The sequence below is a fragment of the Toxotes jaculatrix genome, chromosome 13 (assembly GCF_017976425.1).
Source record: "Toxotes jaculatrix isolate fToxJac2 chromosome 13, fToxJac2.pri, whole genome shotgun sequence".
Classification (NCBI taxonomy): Eukaryota; Metazoa; Chordata; class Actinopteri; family Toxotidae; genus Toxotes; species Toxotes jaculatrix.
The window spans coordinates 26,120,292-26,137,090 of record NC_054406.1 but is presented as its reverse complement, the minus strand read 5'-3'; the positions used below and the strand labels follow the sequence as shown (position 1 = coordinate 26,137,090).

Sequence of the window (16,799 nt, the reverse complement as noted above, 5' to 3'; positions counted from 1 at the left end):
CTCTGAGCTCTGAGCTTCATCACATTGAACCTGAATTAAAATAATGGACCCTACATTAAAGAGCCCAGTCTCAGCTTTGATTTGAGCAGGTTGACATCAGTATAGAATGAACTGTGTGGGAGATTCAGCTCTTTTAGTGGTTGAAAAGTAACTGGACAAATACACATGAAGTCAAACAAACTCATTCATTCATTGCCAGGGTCGCGCTGGAGCTGGAGCGTATCCCAGCTGACTATGAGCGAGAGGCGGGGTACACCCTGGACTGGTCGCCAGTCAATCACAGGGCTGACACACACACTGACAGACAACCACACACGTACACACTCACACCTACGGGCAATTTAGAGTAGCCAATTAACCTAACCCATGCATGTTTTTGGTATTGTGGGAGGAAGCCAGAGTACCGACACAGGCACAAGGAGAACATGCAGCCCAGACCGGGGTTCAAACCTGGAACCCTCTTGCTGTGCTAAGCACTGCACCACTGTGCCACTTGTGAAACAAACTCATCAGATTTAATATTTAGTGTCAAACCCTTTGCAGTCATTGACTGTAGTATCCATTATTATATTTTAAAGGGAATGTGCTGAGAGCCTGAAGAACATAACAAGTCTAACTGTCCAAATACTTACGGCCTTGACTGTACTTGTCTGTTTATTACTGATTGTGTCATATTTAACTGTCATATCTTCAACTTGTGTCTCTGTTTTAGAATAAAACAGAAAGGATTTGAATCAGAGCCAATTTAAGATGATCATCAATGTAGAAACTCCTCATTGGTTAGCAGGTGGATAAAGAGCTGATATTTCTGCTTCACTCAACAAATCTGTGTTTGATGTTTGGCCCAGTTTTCAAATGCAGGTCTGTTAGTTTGCTGTGAGCTGCAGAACAAACTGAGAGTTTTGTTCCTTTGATTGTCCTTTCAACACAAATGTTATTTGACTTTTTCTTCATTGTTTCCTCTTCAGACTGAGCAGCTGTAACCTCTCAGAGAGAAGCTGTGAAGCTCTGTCCTCAGTTCTCAGCTCCCAGTCCTCTAGTCTGAGACACCTGGACCTGAGTAACAATGACCTGCAGGATTCAGGGGTGAAGCTTCTGTCTGCTGGACTGAAGAGTCCACACTGTACCCTGGAGACTCTCAGGTCAGGATCCATCAACCTGTTTAGCTGATGATTTGCTCATATCTGATTTACATCAGTGGATAAACAGCCAACTTCTGTAGGATTGTTCAAAGTAAAGTTTACTAAAGTTTAGCAGAACTTTTTAGACTTACACAAAAGTTATTCATCCTTTTCTCTTATCTTTTAATGGACCAGAACCAAAAACAAAAATATGAACAGAAAAAGAACAACAAAACAGAGCAGCAGGTGTTGACAGAGGGTTCCGGTGTGATGTGTGTGTCTGCAGGCTGTCAGGATGTCTGATCACAGAGGACGGCTGTGCTTCTCTGGCCTCAGCTCTGAGCTCCAACCCCTCCCATCTGAGAGAGCTGGACCTGAGCTACAATCATCCAGGAGACTCAGGAGTGAAGCTGCTGTCTGCTGGACTGAAGGATCCACACTGGAGACTGGACACCCTCAGGTATGGAGAGGCCTGCTGCAGCCACAGACAGTGTGTGATAGAGGAGGAAGAGCTGGAAACATTTAGTGTGTCACAGCTGATGACAGATCTCTACAGAAGTGCTTTGAATTCAACAACAACACAAAGAGGGGTTTTCTCTAATTCTGACTTCAGTATCTCATCATGACTCACTGTTTCATATTTAAGAGAAAATATGTGACAATCATTAAATCAGCTGTGGTCAGCTGTTTTCTGTGACCTGAGCAGGACTTTCTCAGACTGGATTTCATGCTGCATCAGCACAAAGCCAGCGTGGAAACATTTGAGCTGCAGCTGGTTGAACTGCTCCTGAACCAACAGAGCCACTTTGAGCACTCAGAGTGCTTTCACCACAACAACCCCAAAGACTTTAGATACCTGTTCAGTGCTGACACACTAATAATAACATCCCAACAATAATAAGACCATCTACACTGCTCAGAGACATTCATCTGCCAGTGTCTCAAACCAAGGAGGAAATGAAATCAGGTCTCTGATCATGTCTCTGTCTTCTAAAATATCCATGATCAATAATCAACTGAACCTATCTGAGATCCTGATCTTGTCATTCTGAGATCTTTTGTTGTGTCTGACACCAAAAGTGATATCAAATGGAGAAGACAAATGATGAAATATTTCCTCCATATCACCTCCCTGCTCCTTATAATTCCAAGATAAGGACTCCAGGTCCTTTGTCTCTTTGCTGAATGAACAGAATAATCAAAGCATCTGTGTATGAGAGCCATGTTATGTCCATGTTTGCATGCTGAAAGGGAACGTGCTGGTCTGACCCCCCTCCTCCTTTCAGGGTGGAGCCTGGTGGAGTCCGATGGTTGAGACCAGGTCTGAGGAAGTGTAAGTGTGGTTTTCATTTGATTCCTGAAAACAAAGCAGCTCACATTCAACCATCTTCAAAGTGTCAATCAATGATCAGGTGATAGATCAATAACTGCAGCTGTGTTGTGTCTTCTTCTCTCCATCAGATTTCTGTGAACTCACCATCGACACAAACACAGTAAACAGAGAGATCAAACTGTCTGACAACAACAGGAAGATGACACGTGTGGAGGAAGATCAATCATATCCTGATCATCCAGACAGATTTGACCAGTGTCCTCAGCTGCTGTGTAGTAATGGTCTGACTGGTCGCTGTTACTGGGAGGTCGAGTGGAGAGGAAGGGTTTATATATCAGTGAGTTACAGAGGAATCAGAAGGAAAGGAGACAGAGAAAACTGTTTGTTTGGATGGAACGATCAGTCCTGGAGTCTGAGCTGCTCTGATGGTGGTTACTCTGTTTGGCACAATAACAAAAAGACACCTGTCTCCTACTCCTCCTTCTCCTCTTCATCATCTTCCTCTGTCTCTGACAGAGTAGCAGTGTATGTGGACTGTCCTGCTGGCTCTCTGTCCTTCTACAGAGTCTCCTCTGACTCTCTGATCCACCTCTACACCTTCAACACCACATTCACTGAACCTCTGTATCCTGGGTTCAGGTTCTGGTGGTCTGGTTCCTCAGTGTCTCTGTGCAAAGTTTAGCAGAGAGTCTCCTCCTGAGTAGTGCTTCTCAATTATTATCTGTTACCCCACACGTGACCCCTGGGTGCGCCCCACTATTTGAGAAGGACTGTGTTAGAGAAGCTCTTTCACTGTTGAACAGATAGTTCAGTCTGTACATGTCTGTCTCTTTCACTCACACACACCTTTTCAGATTCATGTATTAAAGCAGTTTATTTGTTAAACTCTTCTAAATGATTCCTTGTAAACTTCTTCCTCTTCCAGTCCTTTAAAGATGGAAGCTACGATTCTTACAGGAGAAAAATGTTGCTGAATTTTACTTTTTAAGATTCTAATCATGACCTTGTCCTTTCACATTAAAAGCATAATTGTGAACATCAGTGTTTTGTCTTTCTTGGGACAACTGAGCTGATTCAGTTCAAACTAAAATGCTGCCACAGTTTATCTGAAAGATCTGAGAAAAAACAAAGATAGAAACTTGTCAAACTGTCTTTCAGAGGTTCACAGAGTTAGAAAGCTCCTGACTGAAGAGTTTGAGCCTCGATGCTATGAATTTTAAAAGTTAACTTTAAAAAAAGACTCAGAAAAGATGAGAGTGAAAACCAGCAGCTGAAATTTGACTAAAACAAGAAGCTGTGAAGTTTTTCAACTTCATCTGTCATTTTTACAGTGTATACCTGGTGTTCATCCTGTTGGTACATATTGATCCTAATAATCAGTGTGAGTCCTGTTGGACACTTGTCAGTGTGACCACTGGATATTATTTGTGCAAATACATTTTAAAAAATTCAATACATGACACTTTGAAATAACTGCTGTCTTAAAACTGTAAAATTTAACAGCACACAGGCAGCAAATGATGCCAACGAAAAAAAAATCAGAAGTTGTACAAAACACTGTAAACAACACATTACTGCATAATAAAATGTCTGCAAATGTATAAAAAACTGACACATTTCTCTGTGGTGCATTGTGTAACTTGAGGTAGACGACTACTCACTTTACAGTTCAAGTATAAAACAGTAAGAGAACTCATTAAATTCAGATTAGAAATCAGATTATGCAACTGTCTGATACAACATAACATTATGAATCACAACCATATGACATCTGAGCATCAAACCATTTGTAATATCTTAATCTCTCCCTTTCTAGAATCAGTTCACTCTGTGTAGTGTCACTCACTTGGAAAGCATGGAAGTGATCATGGAAACAAGTTTCATGCTCAATCAAAACAAAAAACACTTTGTGCAAAATGATTGATGTTATTTTGCTGAACAGTGGCATGTTTTCATCAGTACCAGTGCACACAAAGAGTCCAACACGATACTCAGCTCCACAGCATTTCACCCACTGTGTGACACAGACGATGGCTTCACAATCAAGGTGAAGAGATGCTGTTATATCTTCAGAAAAATCCAGTGTTTCAACTGAACACATTTTAACTGGACCAGACTCAACTGCTTTTAAGGACAGGCATTCCCAGTGATAGCTGCTTGATAACCTGCTTGACAGATTCCTCTAAAGTTTCAGTTGTAGAAAGAACTACAGTATTTGGTTCACCACTCCCCAAAAGCTTGGCTATAACTGAAGCACATGTCTTTGTTGTGAGAAGAACCTGAAGGAGCTGCTTCAGTATTTTGGAAATGAGATGAAGTATTTCATCAGTGACAGACTGAGAATTGTTTACTGTCTCTGTGTCGTTGTTGAAAGGGATCTGGTTAGACACACTTGTGTTATCAATGGAGCTGTGTATCTTAATGAGATGTCTCCTGAATCCACAATAACTAGAGAGACTTTTACCTGGATACATGACATGAATTCATTTGAGGTTCCTGAACAAAAGCAACACTGAACCAAAGGATGAATTACAGAGGAAACATCTCAACAGTTTGGCTAAATAAGCTACTTATGGTTTGTTTAACAGCTTTGCTCTGAGCTCTTTTACTCTGGGAGATTCTTCAGGTGTATCAATATTGTACAGAGCTGTCTGCAAAAATGTGTACAGGCTGGAGAGAGCATCATCATACTTCACACCGAAAACAAAATGTGACTTGAACAGCTCATCAAAAGCACCAAAGGATGTACATGACTGACATGACAGAAGCTTTTTGTCCATGACAATATAAAAGGTGAAAACCTGGGTCTTTGAAGTTCCTGTGGTAAGAAGATATGGCTGATGGGTTCCTTCAGTGGTCAGGAGATGATCCTCAAGGCTTTGGGATGACTGAAACAAGAGAAATATGTTTACAAAAATGTGTTTATAAAACTCAGCAACATCTACAGTATTTGGAAGTTATGACAAACCTTCTGAAATTTTACCAGATGATCCGTTGCCTCTCCGACGCTGATCTTTGTGGGACGCTTTCTTCCAGCTGGTTGTGGAGCGAGAAGATGAAGCAGCACCAGAAGAGAAGCCATGTTGCTGTCCCACTCTGGGGACAGAGTGAAAAGTACTTTCACACTCATTATATATATTAAGTAGTGTGTTTATGATATTGCTCTGTGCATTGTTCTAATGGTTTTACTATGATCTTAAACATATACACATATAACAACTATTAATGGCCCAGTCATTATAAATCTGTGCTGGAGAGCAAAGCAATGTTCAGCCCTCACACTGTATCTTAACTGCAGACTTAAGTGGCCTATTTAGACTCAGAGATGCTTTTGTAAAATAAATCAATAAAAACACAGTAAACTGACGACTGTTGGACGACTCACATAACTGCATTACTATTCTGATGATAACTGTACCTGCTTCATCAGCAGTGTCAGATCCTTCATTCAAGGCAGCTTTCAGTTGTTGTTTTAAGAGAGACGTCTCTTTCAGGTTCCTGCCTCCTTGATAACTTTACCTTTAAAACTGCTGTTCCATTTTTCAAGGAACCTTGAAGCAACCTCTGCTGAAAAGGGTTAGGGCCTTTGTTGCTTTGAATATCATAGAAGTTCCTGAAAGAGAAAAAAGCTGTCTCAAGAACAAATACTGTATGTTGCTTATATGCAAAAAAGGGAGTTAAACTTACATATCATTTTTGGAGTATGGGTCTTTCAAAGATGAGAAAAGTGAAACAATCCCGACTCTTTTGTTGCTTTACTCTCCTGCAAGCAGGAAAAAAATCTCTTACAATTTTTGTCTGTTTTTATTAAAATGGATACAGGATTAAGTTGAAGCCTCTTACCCTTCTTTTCCATGCATGTGAGCGACAATAATATTAACCAGTAACCGTGTGAAAAGAAAACATTATAAACATATTTACAGCTACACTTAGATCTATGTTATAAGCAAATACAGTCATCTAATACCTGTACATATTTCATTTTTTAGGAATTATGTCTAATAAATAATGATTAAAATCTAGTTGTATACAAGTTGGAAAACAATTACATTTTTTGCAAGCACACTGTCCATCAAAGGCTGGCATCCAGAATCACTTGTGTCTCTGCTTAAAGTGCTTGAGACTGACAGTGTATCAGTCTTGGAGAGGAGGAGCCTTCACACCCTTGATGCTGGACACTTAGATCTGAAGATCACACACACACAAGTATAAGGCAAATAAAATCTAAAGTCCAGCACATTAAAACTATATCACATACCTGGCTGGATATTACCTGTCTCAAGACAAAACATTACCATTACCTATAACTCTGCTTACCACAAGTAGTGAGGGTCACATATTCTGTCAGGTCTGAACGATCAGCCAGGTTCATAGATGCTTCAGTAGATGGGAGGTCTGAAATGCAGACAACACATCCAGCTTAATATGAACTGATTAAATACTGTACTTTGGAATTCTTATCATCCACTTCTCACAATCACATATTTTTGTCTGTGTCAAGATACAAATCTCTCAAAATATAAGTGCAGCAAAATATGAATTTTTAAATGTCCTACCATCATCACTGTAGATGAAAAACACAGATCTTTGAAACATCCTCATCCACCTCTGCTCCCTGTTGATCTGTGACTTTCAGTGTTGTAGTCTCTGGGATAAGAAACTTCTGCTGGACTATACCATAACAACTCCACGTTACAACATGTTTACATCTTTATTCATTTAATACTAAACATCTGACTGACCTGCACTGAGAAAATCTGAGAAGCAAGCCTCTTCCAGTTTAATGTCCTTCTTCTTCCCTCCATGTTGTACTTTGATCAACATGTTGGTTTGACATAAAGGAAGAAAATGTCATATGTCTGAGAATAACATGTTCAAGTTAAAGTTTATCCCAACTACACACTGTTAAAATACACGTTTCTCACCACTGTTCAAAACAGCAAGGCTACAGTTTATAAGCTCAACTGTTAGCATGCTAGCAAAAACTGACTTTTCAGCTGCGTCTGCGCCGTTGAGCCGGAAATTATTCTCTTAAAACACCGACATGCGGTTGCATTGTTGGATGGTTATTTCCAAAACAGTATTAATTACCTTCAAGATGCGCGTCGTCATTAATTTGTGAAGCTTATCAAACAGTTTGTCATTACCGTCATACAGACACATCACACGCCACAGACAGTATGGCCGACATTAACGTTTGAGTGAAAGCTAACAGCTCCACAATGGCAGCTAAGGACAGTTAGCTAACTAATGCTGCGGGAGCTACTTGCTCTAAATAATGAAGTAAAAGCAATGGGGTTATGTTCAACATCAGTTCACAGTCATTAGCGGTACTATGTAAGTAGATAAAGTGAGAACAATGACAAAATATCACGCATTTAAAGTACTTTTTGATAAAAATCATGCTCTTACCAGCCTTGTGACGACGTTCCTTGTGCTGCTCATGCCGCGATAAAATGCGTCGTGAACTCCAGGGACAGAGTTAAAACCAGATCCTGAACACCAGGGAATAAACTCCAAAATTCAACTCGGCCTGGGTGTACACCTTAACACAAACTGTAGTCAGAGTTATAAAATAAACTCCAGAAATGTAACTCTTTCACACTTTTTTGCCTGACTCCAGATTTTAGTACTTTGTGAATTTGCTGTGTGTTAGTACATGTAGTTGTGTACAGTTCAGCTGCTGCTGTCCTTGGTGCTGAATTCACCAACCCAGCTGAATGGTCCTGAGTGCTTATTGTTGTAATTCATTTGGTATTTTTGAGAAGATTGAATATCATTAGTATGGATTATGTTTTGGTTTGTGTTAGGCTTTCAGTTATGATGGTTAAGGTTAGGTTTGGTTAAGGGGCAAGGGAATGCATTATGGTAACATGTGTCCTCACAACTATAGTAAGAAAATAGAGAGAGAGAGAGAGAGAGAGAGAGAGAGAGAGAGAGAGAGAGAGAGAGTGTGTGTGTGTGTGTGTGTGTGTGTGTGTGTGTGTTTGTCCTTTGATGCCTTTGATGTATCAACATTCTACAGCCTGATGTCACAGGCTGCAGTAAGTGGACACACAGCCAGAGACAAGTTCAGAAGTCAAACAGGAGCAGAAACAGTTGGACTGGACAGGACTTGCTCATGATTTAGGAAGAAAGAAGCACTCAGATATTTCTGCACAATTATTGACGAGGAAGGGAGGAGCTACTGCTGTTACAAGGACAAGAAGAAACTACAGGAAAGTCCAGATCACCTCCAAGGTTTTCAGTAAGTCAAAACCTTTTTTAGTTGATGTCAGTGTTTCAGTTCAGTGGGATGTGTTTGTTGTTTATTTATGCTGATTGTATCTGTTAGATTTTCATATTGTCAACTTTTTTCCATTTTTTGCTTCAAAGCATTATGGTTTGTGTTAAAGGAAAGGTGCCTATTTTTTTTTTCAAGTTTGTCCTTTACACTTCAAATGTTCAAAAACAGAGCGGCACGGTGGCGCAGTTGTTGTCGCCTCACAGCAGGAGGGTTCCAGATTCGAACCCTGGTCTGGGCTCTTCTGTGTGGAGTTTGCATGTTCTCCCTGTGCCTGCGTGGGTTATTTCCGGGTACTCCGGCTTCCTCCCACAATCCCAAAAACATGCATGGGTTAGGTTAATTGGCTACTCTAAACTGCCCGTAGGTGTGAGTGTGTGCGTGTGTGGGTGTCCGCCTCTTGCCCATAGTCAGCTGGAGACTCTGCAGCTCTGGAGGTGGAAGTAACTGCAGAAACGAGAAAGCACAACACCATGAGAGAGAGAAGAAGCCAAGTTAGTAACATACATTAATGGGATATGAATGTGTACAGATGGAGAGGGAGAGGAGGAGAGAGGAAATCAGTGCATCATGGGAAGTCTTCCAGCAGTGTAGACCTATAGCAGCATAACTAGTGGCTCATTGAGGAAAGCCTTACTCAGCTCTGACTATAAGGTTCATCAAAAGGGAAAGTTTGAAGCCTCCTCTTAAACATGGAGAGGGCGTCTGCCTCCAAGACCCAAACTAGTAGATGGTTCCACAGTAGAGGAGCCTGATATCTGAGGGCTCTGCCTCCCATTCTCTCTATTGGAGACTTTAGGAACCACAAGTAAACCTGCATTCTGGGAGCACAATGTTCCAGGGTAGTAGGGGATGGCTGCACTGCTGCTGTGACCCGGCTTGGTAACACAGCTGGCCATTGCCAACTCTTAACATTCTCCTCTCCTTAGCTGTGTCTTCAGTAGCTAAACTTGTGTATCTATGCTGAAGATTAGAGAGAAAGCTCTGTTCTAAAACGTCTCTCTGTTTTCAGCTCTCAGGACTTTTGCAGCTTCTACCTCAGTCTCTACAGTTTGGAGTTTAGTCTCACTCCTGTGCTCTTGTTTGTACTTTGGGATATCAGCCTTATGTCACTGTTTACTGATCAATTACAGCCATATCAGAGCTGTGTTATGTTACTGATAATGCAAACCAAACTTTTCCTGCTTAACTGGGAAAAAGTTAATACAAAGAACTCTGAAATATCACATTCAGTGTGCAGCTCACACTGTTGGTGGTTGGCGTCTTCAGACTCCCTGAAAGCTGATACAGTATTAGTTGAAGAAGGTAGTATTTTTATTTTGGATGAAACACATCCAGGTGTATCACTGTCCCTGTATAGTGTGCTGACTTTCTAAATGTACCTCAGACATGTTTTAAGACTCAGGAAGATTGTGCTTTCCAGTTTGCAGCCTCTAAACTTTGGAATAATCTCCCAGTAAGTCTGAGGTGTGTGGACTCTGTGGACTCTTTCACAAAGCAGATACAACTCCATCTGTTCAGACAGGTTTTTAGGTAACGTAGTATTTTATGTTTACACTTGTGTTCTATATCTGCTCCTCTCTTGTATTTTATCTGCTGTTCTTATTGTTTTATTTATTTGTTTCTCTCTCTTTGACTGTGAAGCAGTTTGTGACTAGATTAGAGCCTTTGTGGAGGCAGAGTGATGAGTCTGTGCTTTAAATGAAAACTGGGATTGTGGAAAAAATCTTCTTACCTAAAAATACAAAGCGTTCATCCTGCTTCATCCTGTGTCCTCGACACACTTGATAATGAGCTCACAAAGAAACTAATCTCACTTAAGGTCTCACTGTTCTGCCAGTTTACTTCTGCAGTTGAGACCAAACCTCATAACTCAAAGTGAATCTCTGAGCACAGACATGTTCAAATATACAGACTGCATATGAAGTTCAATAAGGAAACATTTACAGTGACACTGAGACAATAAATTCAAATCTTATACCATCAGCCTGTAAAAGAAACAGGCTGTTCTCCTGTTGGCTTTTTAATTAGCTATTGAATTTAATGTTTTATTAGTGATATGATTGTCAGTTGTTAATGTGAATCATAGTATGTTGCCTCTTAATTACAGTCACAGCAGTGTTTGTCCTTCAGAGCTGTGCAGAGGCTGAACTGGGCTGTGTCTCTTTTGTCAGAGTGAGGTGTAAAGCTGCTCTCATGAGTGTTTGTCTGCTGACTGCTGGTAGAAATGACTGGAAAGTGTCTTTCTGTCTCCTGTCAGTCCATAATAAGTCCTCCTTCAATCATTTTGACTCATGTTTCTTTTAGATCTTGTTCAACTTGTCTTGTGTTGTTAGACCTTAAATCCACAGTTTCCTGCTGTATGTTGGTCTCTTCTCTGCATCACACTGAGATAACAGTTACACCTGTCACCTGAATCAAGTAGGAAGCTGATGGTGAAAGTTAAATGACTTATTTTTATGCTGGTGTGAGAGTTTACATGCAAGTGTGTTTGTTAACTGTGAATCACATTGTGGTTAAGTTTGTGTTTGGGAGATTTCCTCCATGTGTTTATGGAAACAGATGAAGGTATCAGGTCATTCCATTATTTGATGATCTCTACCTGTTAAACCATCCAAAGCAGCTCTGCAGTGTTTCCATCTGTGTTCATGTTGCTGTTTGAGGGTTAAGACTTGGTTTCAGGGTTAAAATTGAGTTTCGGTTAGAGTTAGGGTAAGAGATAGGGAATGCATTATGTCAGCAAGTGTCCTCACAAATACATAGGTACCAGTATGTGTGTGTGTGAGTGTGTGTGTGTGTGTGTGTGTGTGTGTGTGTGTGTGTGTGTGTTTGTCCTTTGATGCCTTTGATGTATCAACATTCTACATCCTGATGTCACAGGCTGCAGTAAGTGGACACACAGCCAGAGACAAGTTCAGAAGTCAAACAGGAGCAGAAACAGTTGGACTGGACAGGACTTGCTCATGATTTAGGAAGAAAGAAGCACTCAGATATTTCTGCACAATTATTGACAAGGAAGGGAGGAGCTACTGCTGTTACAAGGACAAGAGGAAACTACAGGAAAGTCCAGATCAGCTCCAAGGTTTTCAGTAAGTCAGTACATGTTAGTAGTTCATGTCAGTGTTTAGTTCAGAAGTTAATGTTTTGAAATGTTTTGTCCAAATGATATGTTTGTGAAACGACAAGTAATCATACCCATAAGCCCAGTGGTTTGATTGTGAGCTTATCATTCATGGACAATATTGAGTTTTTTAAAATGCTGATCATGATTGTGAGAAATTTTCATGGCTGCTTAACCTCTTAACTTTGTTTTGGTGTGATGCACTGTAGTTTGTGTTAAAGGAAAGGATTTCTAGGAAGTCTGTACTGTCTGCAACAAGATCCTTTCTAAAGAAATTCTAATGGAAATGATGGAGCATAAAATCCACAGTCCCTGTCCTGTGGAAAAGTTGACTTCCAGAGTTGAAAAGAAGCAAACATGAGGCTTCAACAGTCTGAGTAGATCAAGTTTCTATCTTCCAGGTATTTTTAGTCCAAAATTCCCCTCTTTGTGTTTCTACACCTGATGTTTCCTTGCAAAGCTGTGGTGGAGAGATGGAAACACAGAGAGGACATTCTGCACTAAAAGACACTAAAAGGTCTTCAGAAGCTTAAGGTTGTTACAGAGGTGCCCTGAAAATTAGGATATTATGGGGTTTTTTCCATTAGCACATAAGCTGTGATGGCATGCATTTCCATTACAGCCTCACAGGAGTTAGCAGGGTAGCTGTGCCAAATTGCACTGTGTTGGTCCTGCTTGGTAGCAGAGCTGACCATTGCCAACCTATGACATTCTCCTCCCTTTAGCTGTGTCTGCAGTCGCTACACTCCTGTGTGTCTGTGCTGTAGACTAGAGAGAAAGCTCTGTTCTTAATTCTCTCTGTTTTCAGCTCTAAAGACTTTTGCAGCTTCTACCTGAACCTCTGTGATCTGGGGTTTACTTTCACTCCTCTGTTCCAGTTTGGACTTTCAGATATCAGCCTTATTTCACTGTTTACTGATCATTTTCAGCCACATCACAGCTGTTATGTTACTACTAATGCAAAGCAAACTTTTTGCTGCTTCTTTTAAACTATGAAATGGTTGTTAGAAAATAAAATGTTTATCAGTGAGTTAGCATCACTTTATTAGTGGTTCAGATGAACAAATCAGTTTTTAAGCCCTGTTTGAATTTGCTACCATGGATAGATGTCTGTTAGCAGTGATGGTAATAACGGAGTTAAAATAAACGCCGTTACTAACGCTGTTGCTTTTTTTAGTAACGGGTAATCTAACTAATTACTTTTTCTATCGTTAGAATGCCGTTACCATTACCAACATGCCGTTACTACAAGTTACTGAAGCTACAAAGTGGCCATCCCACTTGGCTCACACAGACACAGGAGCTCCAAATGTGTGTGTGTTTCTTCCCCCTTTAGTGAGGGGGGACGAGGGTTAACCGCATAAGTAATGATGATTGGAGTAAGATTTTATGTTAAGCCAACCACAGACATCAGGTGGGCGGGTGTTTGCACACAAACCCAGCACATAGAAACACACACACACGAACTATCAGAGATGGCGAGTCCGGAGTCACAGGGAAAGACGACATTTTCGAGGTGGAAATACAGGCACTACTTTAACTTTATCGAGGTAAAAGGTAAAAATGTACATGTTGAGTGTACATTGTGTCCCAGAGCAAAGGGTTTGTCCACGTCCTGTGTAAGCAACTCTAATTTAATGAAGCATCTCTCGACTGCACACGCTTCTACTAAACTTTTGGCCAAAAACGCTGTCGACACTGGTAATGATAGCAGGCCAGGTGTTGTTAACGTGAGCTCCGGAGAACACGGCACCACGCCATCCAAGCAGCAACAGCTGGATTGTTCTGCTCCAGTTCCACAAAAACTTGTGACACAGACGGAACTTAATAAATTGATAGGCAGATATGTTGTGGAAAACTCATTCAGAGCCCTCATGGGCAAAATACCGATGAGAGGAGGATCCGGTCCGCCGTGTAGAAAGACATTTTCTAAATATATTGATGCAGAGTACGCTAAAATGAACATCGAGCTCAAAAAAGAATTTGAACAATTAGAACATATCTCTACAACTACAGATATCTGGACTGCACATAACCAAAGCTATCTGGATGTTACTGCGCATTGGATACATCCAGAAAGCATGGAACGAAGTAAAGCTGCCCTGGCATGCAGACGATTCAAGGGCCGTCATACTCACGACAGTATTGCAACTGAGCTCGATAATATTCACTCATCCTATGGAATTTCCCACAAAATAACATCAACTGTCACAGATAATGGCTCTAATTTTGTCAAGGCCTTTAAAAAGTATCAGCCAGTCGAGGAAGATGACTCTGAGGATGAGGAGGATGAGGTGACTTTTATAAACATTAATGATGTCTTGCAAAACAGTGTTGGTGATGACAGTGATGATGATGTGATTACTTTGCCACCACATCAGAGATGTACATCACACACATTAAACCTTGTTTCATGTACTGATGTTGATAAGTGGATTCTGTCAAGACCAGAAATGAAAGCAGTATACAGAAGTGCTACAGCAAAATGCACAGCCTTATGGAACAAGGCTAGCTGTTCGACAGTGGCTGCAGAGACTGTGGATGAAGTCATTGTAAGAAAGCTGATAGTCCCTTGCACTACGAGATGGAACTCTTTTAATGATGCCCTTGCTCGAATCTGTGAGATCCCTATAGTCGAGCTGAACACCATATCATCCAAGTTTGGGTTAAAAGCCATTACAGAAAGAGAGCATCAGTTCCTCAGGGAGTACTGTATGACAATGAAGCCACTAACAGTAGCCCTAGACATTCTTCAGGGAGAGGACAACTGTTTCCATGGTACTCTCTTACCCACGCTGGAGACATTGGTGTTCAAGACCCTGGAGCTGAAGAGTGGCCTGCAAATTCTTGTTGACCTTCCAGAGGCAATTGTTACAGTAAGAACTATAGTATTTATTTTTAAATATGTTAAATACATCCATACATTATGTAAAAATTATAATGTAAAATGTTTTCTTAAAAAAATATGCTCATAAAGGTGCTCGAGACGAAGACCAGCAAACAGGTACTACCAGCACACCAACACATCCCAACTCAACCATAGAGGATGAGTTCTTTGCCTTTGATGACGAGGATGACACTTCTGCTACTGCTGAAAGTCAAGTCGCAGATTACTTGAAATCAGGAGCACAATGCGTGCATGGATGAGTGTTAGGAAGGAGGATGGATAGATGAAGGAATGAATGCTAAGGAATTAAAGTTGGATTTGTTCAAGAAATTTCAGTACTATTACAGTACAGTACTATTGCTATTACTTTCAGTACTATTACTATATGTGCTAGAGTTTTATTTTGCTGTTTACTTTTCTGATGAAGAAAATTCTTGAAGTACAGTTGTACCAGTTGTGTCTTTTAAGGTGCAATAAATATTAAAGCCTCTGTGCAGGTACCCGACTTTGCTGTTCTACTCTATGCACCTGGCTTGTGAAACCTGTTCTGAAAAAAAAATCCAAATCTTTGACATTTTTAAACTTTAAAAAAGTAATGAAGTAGTTACTTTCCCTGGTAACTACTTACTTTTATAGTGGAGTAACTCAGTTACTTTTTGTGAGAAGTAACTAGTAACTATAACTAATTAGTTTTTCAAAGTAACGTGCCCAACACTGTTAACAACTGACAATCATGTCACTGATAAAGCATTAAATTCAAGAGCTAATTAAAAAGCCAACAGGAGAACACTGTTTCTTTTACAGGCTGTTGGTATAAGATTTGAATTTATTGCCTCAGTGTCACTGTAAATGTTTCCTTATTGAACTTCATATGCAGTCTGTATATTTGAACATGTCTGTGCTCAGAGATTCACTTTGAGTTATGAGGTTTGGTCTCAACTGCAGAAGTAAACTGGCAGAACAGTGAGACCTTAAGTGAGATTAGTTTCAAGTCTGTCGAGGACACAGGATGAAGCAGGATGAACGGTTTGTATTTTTAGGTAAGAAGATTTTTTCCACAATCCCAGTTTTCATTTAAAGTACAGACTCATCACTCTGCCTCCACAAAGGCTCTAATCTAGTCACAAACTGCTTCACAGTCAAAGAGAGAGAGAAACAAATAAATAAATAAAACAATAAGAACAGCAGATAAAATACAAGAGGGGAGCAGATATAGAACACAAGTGTAAACATAAAATACTACGTTACCTAAAAACCTGTCTGAACAGATGGAGTTGTATCTGCTTTGTGAAAGAGTCCACAGAGTCCACACACCTCAGACTTACTGGGAGATTATTCCAAAGTTTAGAGGCTGCAAACTGGAAAGCACAATCTTCCTGAGTCTTAAAACATGTCCGAGGTACATTTAGAAAGTCAGCACACTATACAGGGACAGTGATACACCTGGATGTGTTTCATCCAAAATAAAAATACTACCTTCTTCAACTAATACTGTATGTCAGCTTTCAGGGAGTCTGAAGACCCCAACCACCAACAGTGTGAGCTGCACACTGAATGTGATATTTCAGAGTTCTTTGAATTATCTTTTTCACTGTTAAGCAGGAAAAGTTTGGTTTGCATTATCAGTAACATAACACAGCTCTGATATGGCTGTAATTGATCAGTAAACAGTGACATAAGGCTGATATCCCAAAGTACAAACAAGAGCACAGGAGTGAGACTAAACTCCAAACTGTAGAGACTGAGGTAGAAGCTGCAAAAGTCCTGAGAGCTGAAAACAGAGAGACGTTTTAGAACAGAGCTTTCTCTCTAATCTTCAGCATAGATACACAAGTTTAGCTACTGAAGACACAGCTAAGGAGAGGAGAATATTAAGAGTTGGCAATGGCCGGCTGTGTTACCAAGCCGGGTCACAGCAGCAGTGCAGCCATCTCTCCTCCTCTCCCTCTCCATCTGTACACATTCATATCCCATTAATGTATGTTACTAACTTGGCTTCTTCTCTCTCCCATGGTGTTGTGCTTTCTCGTCTCTGCGGGTTCTTCCACTTCCAG

General features: G+C 40.5%; 1 protein-coding gene across 1 annotated transcript; it reads left to right on the top strand.

The window, feature by feature from the left end:
- The first annotated feature begins 106 nt into the window (after positions 1–106).
- Positions 107–3,365, top strand: LOC121191522 (stonustoxin subunit alpha-like). Its single transcript, XM_041052687.1, has 4 exons — positions 107–113; positions 1,575–1,581; positions 2,408–2,454; positions 2,583–3,365. Exons 1-4 carry the CDS (start codon positions 107–109, stop codon positions 3,134–3,136), a joined length of 615 nt encoding a protein of 204 aa, XP_040908621.1. The 3' UTR covers positions 3,137–3,365.
- Positions 3,366–16,799: the final 13,434 nt, after the last annotated feature.

Coding starts and splice junctions, on each gene's coding strand:
- LOC121191522 (XM_041052687.1), top strand. Junction 2,455..2,582: donor GAGACCAGGTCTGAGGAAGT/GTAAGTGTGGTT, acceptor TCTCTCCATCAG/ATTTCTGTGAACTCACCATC.